Below are 16,941 nucleotides of genomic sequence, written 5' to 3'. Positions count from 1 at the left end.
AGGCATTCGTGGCGGTCCAGTCCAGAGCAGTCGCTTGGTGGTGGCAGTAACAGCAGCAAGAAGAGTCTCCCCTCAAAGGCAGCGCCATACAAATACACTGCAAAGAAATCAATTCAGAGCATCGTTATTTTTCTGAGTAACTTGATGACAGCCTTCAGCATACCGTACTAAGGGAGACAGGCCGCATTGAATACATACGTGGCTATAAAAGTAGATTTAGCAGCAAGATGCCATGTAAAACAACGTTACTTGACGAAGGGCGGCACTGGAATCCGCTGCCTTTTCTCAGGGGAGTTAAAGCATTGTAACTAACTAGTGCGTGCATGTTTTAGTGAAGGCCTGGAGGCTGGACATGCTAGTATTTTACTCTGTATATAGTTACGCTTTGAATCAAGAAATCCTCCTCATAACTATATTGTCAAAATTAAGGCAGCTGATGATAAGCTTTTCTGAGTTGATGTAACTTGCAGCCTGCAGGGTGAGACTTGAGGTAGAGGCAGGCTGTGTTCCTACGCAGCCGCTTTTTGATCTGACGGAGCTTCCTCCTCTCCCACTGTGCAACCCCTTTTTCAAAGAAAAACACTTCCTTTTTCCCCCCCCCCCTTTTTCCCCCAAAGTGGGCAATGAAAACATCTATTTTGGGGTGGCTAAATTTGAAGAGCAACTCATCTCGTGCAATGGAAGGAGAGCCAAATTCACTGCAGGGTGTTGAACAAACTGAACACAACATCTATGCTGCCGGCACTGCAGGCTTACTGGGGGGAGCCTGGTGTCGTGAAACGTACGCCAGCAGTTCTCTGCTTCTGGAAAAGAGGCGCGGTCTCGTTCCCTGGCAAAAATGACTCAATCTTGCAGTCTCTGGCTTGTATTTTTCCTGCTGAGTAAGCAGTTATAAATACCTGGTTCTTGAATGCAGCTTCCTGATACTTGCTCCTGTGAGAACTGGTGCCCTTTCATTTCCTACCTTGTTGCTTTTCAGTTTTCTAGTTCTGCATTTCGCTGTTCAAAAAGTCTTACATTTTGTGTTTAACCACGTTTAGTTGTTGCTCACCTTCCTGTTTGGCCTGACAATAGTGTCCCCTCTCAGCAGTCCTGGAAGCTCAAATCGACGTGGGGAGCGAGGGCGGAGGGGGAGCCGGCAGGAATCACACGTGTGTGTGCGCACACACACTGGTGGTCTTTTTTTTTAGGGGAAAAAAAAAACCCCAAAACACCCCAACACAAACTTAAGGCACCTTTCAAGAAGCCTCCTGTTATTTGAAATGTCTTTCTAAATCTGTCTATCCTTCTGTTCAGCCGGAATTCCTGTCCTACCCTTTGCTGGGCAGGAGCTATTCAGTTATTTTTGTGTGACTGACACCCCACCAGCTGTCTTTGTCTGATCTAAATGTTCTTCAGCCACACGAGTGGTTCCCGTGCCAGCAGCCGGGGCTCCTTCAGCTACCTCTTGGCGCCCAAAGCCTCGCAGGTCGGTGCTGGCCCACGCAGCGACAGGTACGGCCTGCCTCCTCTGCCTCCCGCAGGGAGGAAGGCAAGCCACCGAGCTACAAGCAGCTGCCTGGTAAACACGGGAACCCACAGGCGAGATGTTTTACCCGGCAGAGATGACCTTGTGAATGGCGCCAAGGTGGCAGGAGGGCATCGGGTGCAAGTGACCATAAAATACAGCAATTCCAGAGTAAGAAAAACAAGCTAAGACTATCGCACACCAGCAGGCTTCTGCGAAGGCAGAGTGGGCCGAGAAAGGCGTTAAATGTGTTGCTGTGGGTTTGGCATAGAAGGGTACACGCAAAATTTTTGATCATCATAAAAATAAATAAGCAGTTACCTGCAGTCATCTCCTCCTGTACTTATAACGTACTTGTCGTCATGAGAAAAGCGTATGTTGGTGACATGCGCAGAGTGCCCAAAATACCGCTTGTGTTTGGCCTATTGGAAAAAGAAGTTCAGCAATTAGCGCAGTAGCGTGGCATCACGGAGCGACAAAGTTGCCTTGGGAGTGTAGACAAAATCGCATCCCCAGCAGTGCTGGCGCCTCCCAGCCCACAGCAATCCCAGCTTGGCGCCTGATTCTGCGCGTTGCGTCCTTCCCGGTGGCTGTCACCTACCCTGTCACCCACGAGCCGCTGTCCTGGGGACGGCCGTTCTGCCGCACAGCTAACCCCCACGCTCCCGCCGCCAGCCCTGCCCGGGAGCAGCCTGGAGGTGACCTGCTGGACCGCGCCGTCTGGACGCCTTAAAATCGTACGCTAACGAGTTTGAACATGGGGAAAAGCAAACTGTTCAGATTAAAATAAAATATCCACTTACAAATTTTTCTGTGCATGGGAAATCAAACAGTTTCACCAGACCAAAGTCATCTCCTGTGACTATATTTAGGCCAGCATGGGTCACGCATGCACAATTGACGTCTGCTTTATCTGCATTTCGCGGCCAAATTCCAATGACTTCGTCTCCAAGAATGCTGTTCCAAAACCACGTTAAAAAAAGAGTATTAGACCATAAGATTGACTTGCTGCTGTTCTCTTCCAGAGCGTGGTGGGCAACAGTGCCTGGTAATAAAAACCGGCCTTCTTTAAAAACAAGTCTTTTCCCTCTAAATCATTGCACCGAATGCGATCTCATAACAGAGAGCATCACAGGAACATAGCTTTTTTTGTGTGGCTCTTAAACCATCTCTACCCATAAATCCTGAGGTTTCTCTCCTGTGAAACCACTCGCATCATTCTGTACAAGCAGCTTGTGCAGCTACGGTCTCCTCCTTTCCTTACGGACATGTATGTACCCTCCCACGGTGATTTTTGACAGCAATGTTCTCTTAGCCATAAGCTCTTGAAAGAGGGGATGCTTGTTTGGATGTAGAGTATTTCTTAAAATAGCTGCTCTTCCCTTACTTTAAGTTCCTTTATAATCATTCCTATCTCCCCGCATATTAACTGTCAGATGTGTCTGCCCCACTCCCACAATCTGTCAAGAGTCCTCAGAAATGAGTAATTTGGGGCAGATGCTTATGCTTGCTTGATAGCAGAGCAGCAAGAGTAGGAGGACTCTCACTTACCTTCTCCTAAAAACCTGCCTGAATTATCACCCGCTGTTTACTGTCAGATCTGCTTCTGGCCTGTTCCACTTTCTACAATACAAGCACAGCCATAGATTTGTAATCATGCTGGGAGGGTCCTACAGAAATCCATGTCAGTAAATATATTTTAATGATACCCACAACTCCTTCCTTAATACAATCAGCGCATGTTTCCGTGCCTCCTACGCTGCTCGTGCGTGCTGAGGTGGGATAAGGTAGCGCCTACACCGGCGTGCCAATAAAAGCGAAGCTTGAAGTGGTACAGAGCCACGTCGGGGGCCATGGTTGGGAAGCCTGGGCCAAATGGCAACAAGCCACCGGGGATGTGTGGCAGTATATCGGTATTACTACAGTAATAATTACTACAGACACCAATTAATACAGTAATAATTACTGCAGACACCAACCAGCTACAGATGTGTGTAAACACCTAGGTGTGTAAGGGAGAGCTTTGGGGAAGGGGAGTGCATAAGCTTTCTCTCGCAGGTTTGCCAAAGCCTGGGGACATTTCAAGCGTTTGGTTGACGCAGTCTCATCTTGTGAGCTGATCTTAGTTCTGTTTTACACCTGTCCCCAGTCAGGCAGAGCTTTGTTCTTTTGTTTTTTACCTTGTCCATGTGGCCCATGTGATCTTCTCTATTAACGCAGGATCTGTTATTTGCTTTCCTAGTGGTACCTCGTGCACTTGACGCTTATAGGCACCCGTTGAGACCTGAAAGCAGGAAAGGAAAAAGTTAGTAACTTTGCCATCATTTTCTTTGTAAGATTTGCAGCAGTAATATTCTCAACAGGTTTTACCAGGAAACTAGCATCTACAATAAAATTTCTGATTTTTCAATTAGCTCTAATTCATTCTATGCAATATGAAGTAATACCGACGTTACAGGGTGATAACTGAATGAGGTGTTCACAGGCATGCTGCATAGCTGACAGATTTCCTTTTACTTATATGCTCTCTGGTCTATCTCAACCCAATTTTACTAAATCAGAAAGATTTCGGAAGGAAACCTCACATATTAATTCATCTATCATATGCATCCCATCCTAGGGAAAGGGAGGAGGAGAACTGTTTCTGTGTTGAGGTTGTAATTCACAGTTTCTTTCTCAGTGCTGCGCCCATTCCCTTGACACAAGGGAATACTTTGCCTTCAGCACACGGCTGATCTTGTAAGGGAACGGAGCTATGTTGCTATGGCCGAGATGCAGAACCCAGGAGGAAGACCGGAGTATTTAGAAAGAAAGAGAGGGCTTTCCATAGAGCTCTGCAAACATCCCGAAGCTCTGAGTTGCCTCGGAAGATTTAGAGGCACCTTGAAATTCAGAATAACTTTGGAAAGCCTCCCTCGCCCTTTCTTGCCTCCATCTTGTGACGATGTCTGATAACAGCTAAGGCAGAACGAATACAAACAAAGAGGGGTCTACCCGAGACGTACCTGAATGTACCTGCTGTCTGCAGAAAAATCCATCTGTATGACAAAACTTGCAATGTCTTTGCAGTAGCCGATGCGGTTTAGGGTTGTACCTTGAGTGAGATCATAAAAATCTACAGTATGTTCTTGTGAACCCACTGCCAAAAACCTGTTATCTGGGCTGATCCTAGACAATAAAACATGGAACGGGGATAACATTTACTGTTTCTGTGCCAGATTTTCTTTTGCTTCTCATGTTAACACAAGCGAGCTAATTTCTTTTACTGGAAAACAAGAAAAACCTTCTATCAGTAGCAAGATTGAATCCAAACCCAATCCTGATGCTTAAGAGATGAGGAAGACTGATGATATCCTAAGTAGTTAACCGATGTTAACATTGCACTTGCATAAAGCGCACAGCACGTGTGCAGAGTAACACCGATCCTCTGTGAGGAAGCAACAGGAACTGCGATTTTAAAATGCACTATAATATCAATTCCCATAACCGCAGCTCCACAGCGTACAAATGACTAGCTATATTGAAGTGGATATAACTGAATTAATGACAGGAAAACCAAGCGTGTGTTATATGAGGTATATAAGATACATAGGTATATGTAAAGCCATCAGTCAGCCAGTAAATGCATTTCGTGATTTCATGCAGGTTTCAACAAATGTGGAGTTACCAAAAAATCTGGACATCAACTTGGACACGATGGACTTTTTCTTGAGTAAGGGCTGCTGTGTATTTAGAGAACTTCAATTGAAATTTCTGGCGTACCTGATATCCTGAATTGCAGACTTCCTGTCTCGCTTTTTGCCCCAAACCTTAAGGCTGTTTACAAGTAAAATAACAAATTCTCCGTTCTTCATGCCAATTGCAACCATTTCACCGTCAGGACTGTACGCGGCACATCTTGCTGGGTGACCTAGGTTCACTTTGTTCAGCAGTTTCTGTGTCAACAAAAGCAATAGGCTCATACCTCCCCTCGAGAACACTACCAAGCACATGAAAAGCTTCCAAACACAAAGTATAAAAATCACCTATTAAACACAAATTGTGTACAGTTTCCTCTAAATATAAATCTGAAATTTCACATCAAAAATCACATCCCACCAGGCACACGTCGCAAAACAGACTTCAAAATATAGATGTCGTTCAGCTGGGGGTTTCATGTTTGCATCTATCTTGTTGCAGGGTGACTTTGAGTTTTACACCCGAAAGAAAACTCTGTAGCAGAAAAGGCTGAAAAATCGATGTCCTGTTTGGTTTGAAAGGTGATTTTGATAGCTTCTGCAACTGCTGATCGGGGTAGGTTTTTTTCCATTTCATTTGCGATGTGAAAACATAGTAGAATGCTCTTGCATTTTCACTTACCTGATTGTATTGATGATACATTCATTTTCTGTTTTTCAAATTATCCCTGTTAGTTCAGGTAACTGCCTTTTGAAAAGGTTTATGTAGGCTAGCATAAGCAGAAACCTTTTTGTTATTCTTTAAAATGTTTTATTTATGTTATTTTGAAAAATAGTTGTTGTTATGCAATTTGACTTGGAAAAAAAAAATCCTCAACTACGCATACGCAACGTGATGGGTTCCAAAGAAAGGCTCCAAAAAGGAGGGAGCCATGCCTGCTCGTAAGGCAGGCTTCTGGTCAGGGTCCGGGCACGGGTCAGCGACAGGACAATCTGCGGCACCCAGTCTGTCAGGGTGGAATGAAAATGCTTCCCTAATCCACGCCAGCCTGTACTTTTAGATCAAAATAAGCAATACGCAACCAAAGGCACTCCATCAGCACGGGTGCTTTTAAAGAACCGCATTTCTCCGCAAATTGCTTGCTTTTGGGAAGAGCAGCGTGCTGCCTCCCCAAGGGCTTACACCTTCTCACCTCGCAGGAAAAACAGGACCAAACCAGAAGAGAACCACGCTCTCTTCACGTGGCTGCTCCAAGGTGCGTACGTAGCTGGCACATCGTACGGTTGGAAAAGTGCATGGCTACGTAAAATGATCACTTTTAATCACATACTTTTCAATTTAGCAATACTCACTTTGTCACACAGGTCCCAGATTCTTGCTGTTCCATCATTGCTTGCAGAGATAAATATGTCTTTTGAGGGGTGAGTTGCTAAGCCCCAGATTTCCCCTTCCATGTGACAGTCAATCAACAAATTGGAAGCAGCATTTTTTTCTCCTACTTCAAGGATTTCTCCATCTTTTGTTCCCACTAAAATTTTCCCCTGTTTGTAGCCGAAGAAAAGAATGGGAGATGGGTTGTCAGTATAACAGAGAGAATATCAACAGCAGTAAAGTACTGATGTATTGCAGAAATATCAGCGATAACTCGTCCTGCTTTATATTGCTGGTTCATGCAGCGTCTTAAAAACAGGAGAGGAAAACACTGATACTGATCTGGTATCGTGTTCTGGTGTTACTGCTGAGTGACCGCAGTGGATTTCCATCTTACCATTACAGATTTTAATTCAGATCAAAGTGTTTACATACAAGTTGGCAAAGCACGATTCTCATGCTTCTGAGGTGACTAAATATAATTTTGGGGCAATAATAATAATAATAACAACAACAACAACAACAACAACAATAATAATAATAAATTGAAACAGAGTTTTAGGCTCAGTTAGACTGTCTAAGAGCACCTTGCATCTACTCTAGCCATGCTGCCATCATCTAAACTGCAAGAGCTTTCTTGGCAAATACTTGGAATACAGTTTGGAATTGGTTAATGGCTATTTGAACAGAAATATAAACCAACATTCCTCAGTGGTGGTGTTATTAAAAAGCATGTCAAATTCCTAAGGCTTGATACACAAGTTAAATAGAGACCATCTCATGAAGCGTTAGGTTGGCCAGATACCTATCGTGAAGTAACACTCCTGCAGCGGCACACACTCCTTTCACAACGTTTGCCAGTACAATTTAAACACGTGCAAGGGCGATTTTAGCATCTCGAATTACTCAGTTATTTCTATTGTTTTCTGCTTTAACAAAACCTAAAGCCAAACAGTAATTCTCAGTGGCAACTTGTTTGATTTGTGAAGTGGCAACTTGTTTTATTTGTGACTTAAAAAAAAAAAAAGCAGCAAGCTAGGATCCACTCTGCCTAACTGAAGCACCTAAGCTCTGCCTACATTTCCTGGGAAGCAAACCTTGTAAACTGGGTACTTAAGTTCCTTTTGCCATTTGAAAAGAAAGGCGAGAGATGAGGTCCTACCCTGGTGAAATAGGGTCCTACACTTAGCGCTGTCCTTGAGAGGCCTTCGAAGGCCGTTCCCTCTCCTTGCCGACGCGAGGAAAGGCAGGCACCGAGCATCAGAAATGCGATCCTCGCGCAGTTTAAAGCCCACCACCGAGCTCGGGAAGACAAGTAAGGAAGCGCCACGGGGCAGGTAGAGCCTCCTCCCATAACTTTACGGAAGCCTTCTCCCACGTGTCTCCCCTCCGACCTCCACCAAGAACAACACGCAGTGACGCGGGCCAAAGCATGACCTCTGCCGCGCCAGCTCACTCACTTTTCCTCTGCAGACGGAGCGCACGCACTCAATGAGCTGGCCTGTCTCAAGCTGAAATGCTCGGCACCGTTTCATCTCCTGATCCCACAGCTTTACAGCTCCCCCTTCTTTAGTGCTGAAAAGAAGCGTGTTGTGTTACCCAGATGTCTCCTGCTGCACAGGCTACAACAAATCCCATATGTAAATCCCATCAGTATTTTTCTCATTAAATAATGAAACATACATTGAATCACCTTCTACTGGATATAAAGACACCTCACTATTGTGTAACGGGAAGTAAATAACAAAAATTTAAATGCTATCACGCTTCATGTTTTAAAAAGTATCATGCCTAATTTGTAAAAAACAACTCGGTCTCTTGTCACTTAATCTCAAATATCTGTCACCAAGATAAGCTTGGCAAATACATTACTTCTGGAAAATCAAAGAACCTACTGATCAGTCTGTCTGCTGGGAGAGGCTGTCTGTAGTTTGACAGAATTAAAACATTAAGACAAACCCACTTATGCCAGGCTGGCAGGAGCTCAGGCAACAAGGAGCTTACGCAGGTGTTCATACCAGTTGCTAATTTGAGGGTCCGTATGTGCTTTGCGCATAGCGTGCGTTACTGCGACCCCCAAGCGTCCTGCCTGTTTGTCCTTTACTTACTAACACACCTGGGCACGTTGTGCAAAATTTAGACTGAAACTGCTACGGTAGAGATACCGTTTATCTCTGGGAAGCATTGGGTATGTCTAGGGCATGGGATAAATAAAAATATCATATGAGAGAGACAAAAGTTGTGCACTTTAGGAAGATTATGTGTCTTACGGTCTCTCCTTCCCTCCTGTAACAATGAGTCCATCTCGAAGAGTCGTGTACATTGTAAACACTGGCCCTGTGTGAGCTTTTGCCACAAGTCTAATCAGAAAATGATCCTTCCAGACGTAGACATCTCCATTTATGGCACCAGTAAACGTGAGGTTATTCTGCAACAAATAGCAATGATCTCTGATATAATAAATACCTTAGCATTTGTGTTCAGCTTGAATTAAAATTCTTTTAGCTACTGAATTTCCTGAGAAAAGTCAACTACGCAATGAATGTAGGAATTAAAACCATTTGTATCAAGAGAATGAGCTTAATGAGTTTAATGACTGCACTCTAATGGTGTTTCTTTGACATGTTATTAATCATACGGGTCCCAGCGTAGGGCACATTGACCTCACGCATCTCATATCTCGTAAAGATCTTGGGATCTTTCAGATGCACGTACTTCTTTTGCTACGCACGTGCTGTGTCATGTCTCCTACTGGTGAGGTGGATGGCAGAGTACCACTACTGAATTTTAAGTGATGTTACTTTCTTCTTTAAGTATGTGTCAGTAAGAATCTCAGCATAGATGACTGGCAAGCAGTAGCTTTAAGATATTGAAAATTGTGTATAAACTTAAACGCAGAACTTGCTCAACCTGATACCTCCTTTAGGCACCACAGCAATGGCATAATTTCTCATAAAAGACACGAAACTCCTCCGTTGAGCAAACCGGTCAGAGGTCTGGGACTCCCTGAGGAATGGGAAAAAGCAGCAAGTATTCTGCCTTGCAAACGCTCCTTTGGAGTGTGCTCTGTGAAACGGAAAAGCTTGAACTAAAGGTGGCCTGACCTTGAAGTCCACTGACTCGGCAATAATAGATATCAGGAAAAACAGTGAGTGAACCCTTCTGATGGGGGTTCAGAGGACAGTGCCATGTTCTGCACCAAACAGCAAGGGTGTCTGTTGAAGGGACTGGGGGACAGAAGCCCCAGAATGACTTTTCACCATTTGAGACAAAAACTGAGCGTGGCTGCGTGGCAGCACGACCTGTTGACTGGCGTTAGATGGACCTGGATGGAAAGCAGCGAGGTCCAGGGATGCATGAAGAAGCAGAGGGTATGTGCACAGCCCCTACTCTCTGAGCAACTTACTCACGCTCCTGTGAGCTGGACTCACCCTGCCAGTGGGATTCAATGACACGTTCTCGAAGAAAAAAACATCCTGCACGAACGACATACGCTAATGGAGTGGAGTTCATCTGCTGGTTTTGCAGCTGCCCCTTACAGGACATTAGTTTTATTATTTAAGAGAATAAAATGTCTGTTGGACTGCTTCTACTTGGAAAGTACAGGCAAGCCGTTTGTTTGTTCCAATATTACGTTCTCCTGCTTTTTTAAAATCACTTTTAGGGCCTTTAGTGTCCATTACATTACTCCTGTTTTATACTGGAATAACGCCATCAGAATAGAAAGAAACATTTAGTATTCAGCAATTTTTGACAGCAAAGTCGCTTGTTTGGGCACAAGAATGAGGATTTGAGTGCCTAATTTTATACACTCACATTTCACACATTAGTACTATTGTCCAGGGTGGATAATTAGGAGCAAGGGGTTCCTTTGAATTGGTGATTTGTATGATTTATGCTTAACCTCTGCAAAGGTAATTTCTGTGGGGTTTCTGGATGAAGCAGAAGCTATTTCAGACCTTCATATCACAGGAACGCTGCTTTTTCACTGTTCATAGGTATTGTTTTCCTTAACTATGAAGTCTAAAGCTGAGTACTATGGTTCCTTAATGACCGTACAGGAGGGTATTATATACTGGCACCATTAGCTGGATCACTAGCATGCGGCATACCAAATACTCTCGGCAGAAATAAGGGTTGCAGAGCCTATACACAAAATAACAATGTGACATTTTTCTAAGTTGACCAGTGAAGTGCTAAATAACTAGCAAAGTGAAAATATACAATCCATGGCAGCTGATGCTGTAGGTATGCACAGACATTAATAACAAATGTTCACCAACAGAGGAACCCAACCCTGCTTAGAAAACTTACGTGAGGATCTAAAGGCATACTAGTTTTAAATTAAAATTTAAAATTTAAATTTAAATTAAAAGTGTAACTAATAAGCAAGAGCTCCATGGGCTTGCGCTGTCCACACTGTGCTGGATTCCAACAAGGGAAATTGATGCTTGCAGTTTTAATAAAAACGTATTATCAAATTCTGTAGCAAGTAATTTGAACTCACCGCTCCGAAGGCAACAGAAAGCATGGTTTGCATTTTGGCATCTTCCATGGAGCCAATGACTCCTTTCTTATAAAGCAAAGCGCTGCCAGCTAACGTCCAGAACTTCATGTGTTTCACCCCAACAGACACAAACTGAGTGTCTGAATCTGGGCGGAACTCTACAACGAATATCCTCTCCAGGTGTCCTCCCCTGCTAGCAACTTTAGCCCCTGTTTTAAGTAGGAAAGGATGAAAATCAAGTTAAATATACCTGCCACATTAAGCTCCGATACGATTTTAGAAAAGAAATAGACCTGGTATTGGATTAGGGAACTGTGTCCCAGATGCTGAAAGCTAAGCAAATCCCAACATTATTCAGCGTATCAAACATCTTAATTCATGCAGCCTGTAAGGTCCCTGGTTATTCCACTGCCTCTGACAGTTTTAGGAAATGTGGATTTAGGTCTTCGTAGCAAGATCTGTCTCCTTGGTCAGTGAAATAACAGCACAGAAATTTTGTATATCATCAATGAGTTACCATCTGGTGAAACCCACAGGGAAACCTCTAATGAGCTGAGACGCTTCTCTCCCCTCCACCGTTTCTGAGGATGATAATTCTTTTCTGGAAATTACTTCCCAAGGGCCTATCTATGGCGTAGAATTTAAAGTTCAAGTAATTTAGGAAGAAAAAGAAAATACTTTCCTTAATTTCATGGAATTTTATGTTAACCAACAGTCTTTCCTTAACTTCTGTTTATAACGGAAGTTTAAAACTTATTTTCTTATTCATATTTCTTATTCATATTTTCTGGCACTTTGCTATCTTTAACTGATTTTGTGACTTCGGGAGCCACGATACTCAGAGTAGGAACCCAAATCTATTCCAAAGCCCTGAAGGGAAAAGCAAGTAATTGCACACAGTTCTGTCAGGCGGCAGGCACACGTTTTTTCCAGAGTTACCTTCTTGCCACCTCCACACCGTGATTGTGTGTTCTGGGTCAACTCCCACTGAAACCAGAAGTTTGCCGGTTGCACTGAAGTTAACGTAGTTGACCCCTTTGGTATGGAAGCAACGTAGCATGGAAATCGTTTGCTTACTCATAGCATCCCATATGTGAATTGTGGGAGTTGTACCTATGTGCAAAAAGATGTATTACAAAGAGAATTAATTTTTTGCGCCTGGAAAGCTTCAATGCAAAATAGGCATTTTCCAAGAACATTTAACCTAAACAGACACTTATAAGTTGCGGGGGTTTGTTTCATTTTAAGAGTAACAGTACTCAAAAAAAAAAAAAAGAAAAAGAAATCATAATAGCTTGCAAAACACCGGGGGAAATCATTGTATTTCATGAAGTAAGACAAATTCTAAAAGAACAACGTAACGTTTATGAAGAACCTCATGCAAAAGAAATTGTCGGTAGATGCTTCGCTTGTATCCGCGATTCACACAGATACAATGAGGGAACATGAAACTTTTACGTAACTCTGCTGACTAAAATTCACAAACGAATCAGCCTTACCTGGAAATTCTGTCATATCACCTGCATTGTGAGAGCAATGGCAAATGAGGAAGCACCAAGGGAAAACAATAGGTGAAATAAGTCATGTTTCTAATGCTGAAGTGCCAGCATCAGCACCAGAAGGAAAAAAAAATTAAAAATTTGAGAATGGATATGGATTAAATCAACAAAACAAATAAGCAGGAATATTGTTGAACTTCTTTTGGGTATATTGTTTCTTATACACAAATATCACAACAATATTTAGTACTTTTGAGTTTTAAAAATGGTATTTAAAGGAATGCTAAAGACATGCAGTTTTTAAAAATTATTAAATTTACAAGTTAAATGAATCTGTACTTATACAGAACATCAACCAAAATCAGAAACACTGATTTCATGGGCTCTTATTGACAGAACAGAAAAGGGGCCTTTAACAGTCGCCTTTTCTGTGTCATAGAAATCAGCATTTTGAACCGGAGCTCTGACAACCTCAGCATGGATTTGTGTGTTTAGGCAACATTCAAGCTGACGTGACAGCACTCGGTGCCAGTGGCAAAGACGGGTCGTCGAGGTGCTCAGCTACTACCATTCTTCTGCCCCCTGTTAAGTTAGGTATTACAGCAGCTATGGACCCGAGCCTCCTTCCAGAATGACATGAATTAGAATGACACCATTCCTTTTCATCAAGTTAAGTATTCCAGTATTAAGCTGGGTTAAGCGGAAGGCAACAGATCCTGCCCAAGGCTGGGGACAAACGATCCTGCATTTCCCACACAATGTTCACTCCTGCAAAGGCACTAGGGAATCTAACAGGATGGTCCATATAAATAGTAAGCAAATAAATACATATGGTTTCACAATTGGCCCCTTACATGCGTCGTAACTTGAGATCTCACTCTATTTCTTTCCTTTTCCATATAGCTTTTGTACTTCTGCGTGGGAAATTTTCAGTATTGTATTTCCACTGCTAAGCATTTTACTGCTAAACCAAGTGCCTTGGATACAAGAGGGAATTCTATAAATCTTGTGATTACAGATTAACGAGATGATTTAGTGCAGTTTATCAAAGCTTGCTTTCTGAAATAGGATTGTACTACAATTAACTCCAAACTCTAATGACTCGCAATCAGAGATGCAATTGAAATCATAAGAAAATCCTGAAGCTCGATTACCTCTTTCAAATCAAAGAAAAAGTTTGAGGACAGTAACACTGGCATGTCCTGGTAAAACTCCTACACAGAAAAGCCCAAAATAAATCAGTGCCCCTGATCATTTTTGAGTAAAACTTTGTTATATGGAGAGTCACCTACCGATCTGGCTGGTAGCCACAATATTTTTATACTTTGGGTGCTGATTCACCGTTAGGCAGAGAATGTCATCAGTGTGCTCCAGGTAGAAACTCTGACTACCTAATAAAATTCAAACATGTTTTTATTCACAACAGCATCGAAGAAAGAACCACCCCTGAAGCAAAGAATATTCAAGCAGCTGGTTGCCACGCTCGTGCCGGACTCTCCAGGGGACGGATGGGGATAGGGCAATAGCTGTGTCGACAGCCGCTCTGCTCTCGTTCCCAGGCACCGTTACCAGACGCACCATCAACGTAACCATTAACGCATATATCTATAAAAGCGGTATTTGGTAAACTAGCTATGGGCAGGGAACCGGGAGTCAGCCCAAGAATCATCCTGCAGCCTCCTGTAACTGCACGGAAAAGCAAAACTAGCAAATGCAGGGCCCAGGTTTCCCAGTAAATCGAAGCAGTCAGTGGGAAGCAAAGTGGAGAGCAAAGCCCTGTGAAGTCAGCGCTTCGCAACATCCTCCCGAGGGACGGGGCCCGAAAAGAACAGATGGGACCCTGCTTCCCAGCGCCACGGGTCAGAGGCCGCGCTAGGACTGGAGTCCCCAAAGGCCACCAGATGTGACAGCGTTTCTGCCTCCGCCCCTGCTTGGCAGCAGAGCTGCTGAGCGCCCCGCTGTGACCGATTGGTTCGCTGTGGCACCAAGAGGGAGGAAAATAAAGCCAAAATTCCTGTAATTCCTGTCTCTGTTTCCTGAGATACATGAAGAATAGAGAGATGATGGTGCTACGACTTAGGGCCAGGTAAATTTTTGGTGTTTTTCCTCCTCTTCATTACCCAAAAGGCAGGGAATATTTCTACCCCTTCCAAAGAGCAACTTGCTCACGCTGTATTGCATCAAAATGTACCCTTCCCTGGAGTGTGACTTGGCTAAAACAACTCAAAATGAAGCAATGGATGCTACTGCTCCTAACACTTTTTGGGTACTAGTCGTTTCATAACCCAGGCTCTCTTCTCCGAGACAGCCATTCCTGCGTGCTCAGCAGAGATTTTAGCAAGGCACAGCTGCAGAAATAGAACAGGTTTTTGTTACGCTTCCTAGCAGAATCTCCTACCTGCTGAACAGAACAGGGAGGCTCTGCAGGGTGACCTGAACAGGAGACATCGTCAATCTGATACAACAGCCATCTAAATTTCCCTGCATTATTTATCACGATGCAAAATGTGAGAAAGGCACAGGAATGTTAAAAAGTTAAGACTCCCAATCAGAAATATTTTACTTGTAAAGCATTTTTTTTATCTCAAAGTATTGTTTCAAGCTGAATTACCAGTAGAAAGGTTTTGAACTACGCCTGCTGCAGCCGTGTGGAAAATAATATCAGCACCATCATTTAGGTAATGAAGGTTGTTGCGGCAATCAAATCCTCTGTATCCAAAAACATGGTCTAAAGCCAGCTCCTAGTCAAACAAAACAAAAAGAAAGAATACGAGTGAAGCGAAAGAAGAAACAAGGAGATTACAGAGTTTGGATCACATAAGCACAGTTCTAAAGTAATTACACAAGCTACTAATATCTTGTAGAGGCAACAGAATAATTAAACAGTAATTAATCAGTTATCCCTGTTCTGCTGATTTATCGAGGCAGGACATTCTCACAGACTATCTACAATGCTTTCACTGGTCAGCTAAGGCACTGCATTTATATTATTTCTTTAATAATCCAGCTGGCTGTAAATGTTTTGTTTCTTTAAATTTCCATTCAAAATATATACAACTTAGAAAAAAGGTCCAATTTTATTAATCTTCCCATCACACTTTAATAGCTGTATAGGGTGTCAGGTGTTTGCAAATATCTGTACTTCTACTTTAAGAGTCTTCAGACATCATTCTCGTAAACTACCAAATTTTAACAGACCAAATTCTGACCTTAAAGTCCATAGAAGCAGCAAAGGCAGGCTATAAGTAACTCTACAATTAAGCCATTAATCAGAGGTGTAATTTCAGCTTGCAATAAGCCATTGCCAAGGAAATTTCCTCCAGAAAAACAGCGAGGGTTAATGGATTGTTGTTACAGTTGCTTTTATAGCCCAGAAGACAGACGCAATGAGGCTGTCCCAAAGACAATGACAGCTGACTTGGAACAATCTGAGCGACATGGACAGGCCAAGCAATTGTTGCAAATTGTCCATGCGGATCACAGAACGTTCCTTGTTCAGCATAGGACGTGGGAATTCCAGAAAGTTGTTTGGGGGCTCCTACAGTTTGGGGACAAACGTATGTTGCAAAGTAAATGAGCAAATTTCATCATTCCAAATCACGCACATGATTTTTCCTGTGTGAAAGTGCAGCTTCTGACTGTATTTATTTCCCTTGGGGTTATGTAGGGAGCGTGGGTTCTGCTGCGGATGCGCAAACGCTTTGGCTCTACCTGCCCCTCAAATTGAGACAAATTCGGGGTTTGCAGAGAGCTGGTATCACAGGTAAGCTTTAACACCCTGAATCTGAGGTTCTTTCTCAAGAGGTTGCTATCACATCTGGTGTTTGCTGCCAGAGCTGAACATGCTTTCTAGAAATTTCTTTCTCTTCTCTTCTACTTATACACAACTTCAGCTGCCCTCAAAATAGGGCTGAATTTCACCCAGCACGTATTACTTCTAAAGCAAATAAAAAAGTATTAAGCCTGACCTCAACCAGTTTCTTTTTTTTGTTGATGTTGTTCTTTTGCAGTTTTTCAGGCTGAGGAGCAGCTCTGCTAACTGGTGGCCTGAAACAAACATTGCAAAAAGACGACAATCAAGATGTTGGAAAGCAAAATAAAACCTTCAGAACCACAGCATATGTTTGGTATGTGAACAAGAAATGGCCAATTGCAACTATATGAGCTTAATGCCTAGGGTTTTTTTTAGACTTGTACAATAAACTGACTGAAATCGTATGCATTTTGATGGAAAGAGCAGAAATAACATTGATGCAGATTTAGTGGATGAGTGACAGAACAGACCACTGTACACCGATTTTATTTTTTTAAATCATAATGATTTAAATCCATAGGAAAATCCTTGAATACTAAATGATAGTAAATTTTTGCTTTCAGAA

General features: G+C 42.9%; 1 protein-coding gene across 3 annotated transcripts in view; it reads right to left on the bottom strand.

The window, feature by feature from the left end:
• Nucleotides 1–72: 72 nt before the first annotated feature.
• EML6 (EMAP like 6) overlaps nucleotides 73–16,941 on the bottom strand; it is a gene marked incomplete at both ends in the record, with an annotated part of 118,890 nt that continues 102,021 nt past the window's right edge. For 2 of the 3 annotated variants that reach the window (XM_082305416.1, XM_082305417.1), the window contains 14 exons: nucleotides 73–97; nucleotides 1,829–1,929; nucleotides 2,311–2,464; nucleotides 3,688–3,791; nucleotides 4,513–4,675; nucleotides 5,270–5,442; nucleotides 6,538–6,726; nucleotides 8,017–8,131; nucleotides 8,827–8,984; nucleotides 11,064–11,272; nucleotides 12,003–12,176; nucleotides 13,855–13,953; nucleotides 15,174–15,303; nucleotides 16,531–16,609. In XM_082305416.1, coding sequence (XP_082161542.1) covers nucleotides 73–97; nucleotides 1,829–1,929; nucleotides 2,311–2,464; nucleotides 3,688–3,791; nucleotides 4,513–4,675; nucleotides 5,270–5,442; nucleotides 6,538–6,726; nucleotides 8,017–8,131; nucleotides 8,827–8,984; nucleotides 11,064–11,272; nucleotides 12,003–12,176; nucleotides 13,855–13,953; nucleotides 15,174–15,303; nucleotides 16,531–16,609 — 1,873 coding nt within the window. Of the gene's footprint in view, nucleotides 98–1,828; nucleotides 1,930–2,310; nucleotides 2,465–3,687; nucleotides 3,792–4,512; nucleotides 4,676–5,269; nucleotides 5,443–6,537; nucleotides 6,727–8,016; nucleotides 8,132–8,826; nucleotides 8,985–11,063; nucleotides 11,273–12,002; nucleotides 12,177–12,562; nucleotides 12,584–13,854; nucleotides 13,954–15,173; nucleotides 15,304–16,530; nucleotides 16,610–16,941 lie in introns of all 3 variants that reach the window. The other variant, XM_082305415.1, reaches the window with a different exon arrangement.

Source organism: Platalea leucorodia (genome assembly GCF_965183815.1).
Source record: "Platalea leucorodia genome assembly, chromosome: 3".
Classification (NCBI taxonomy): Eukaryota; Metazoa; Chordata; class Aves; order Pelecaniformes; family Threskiornithidae; genus Platalea; species Platalea leucorodia.
The sequence above is the reverse complement of the archived record's forward strand: the minus strand, read 5'-3'. Positions and strand labels throughout refer to the sequence as shown.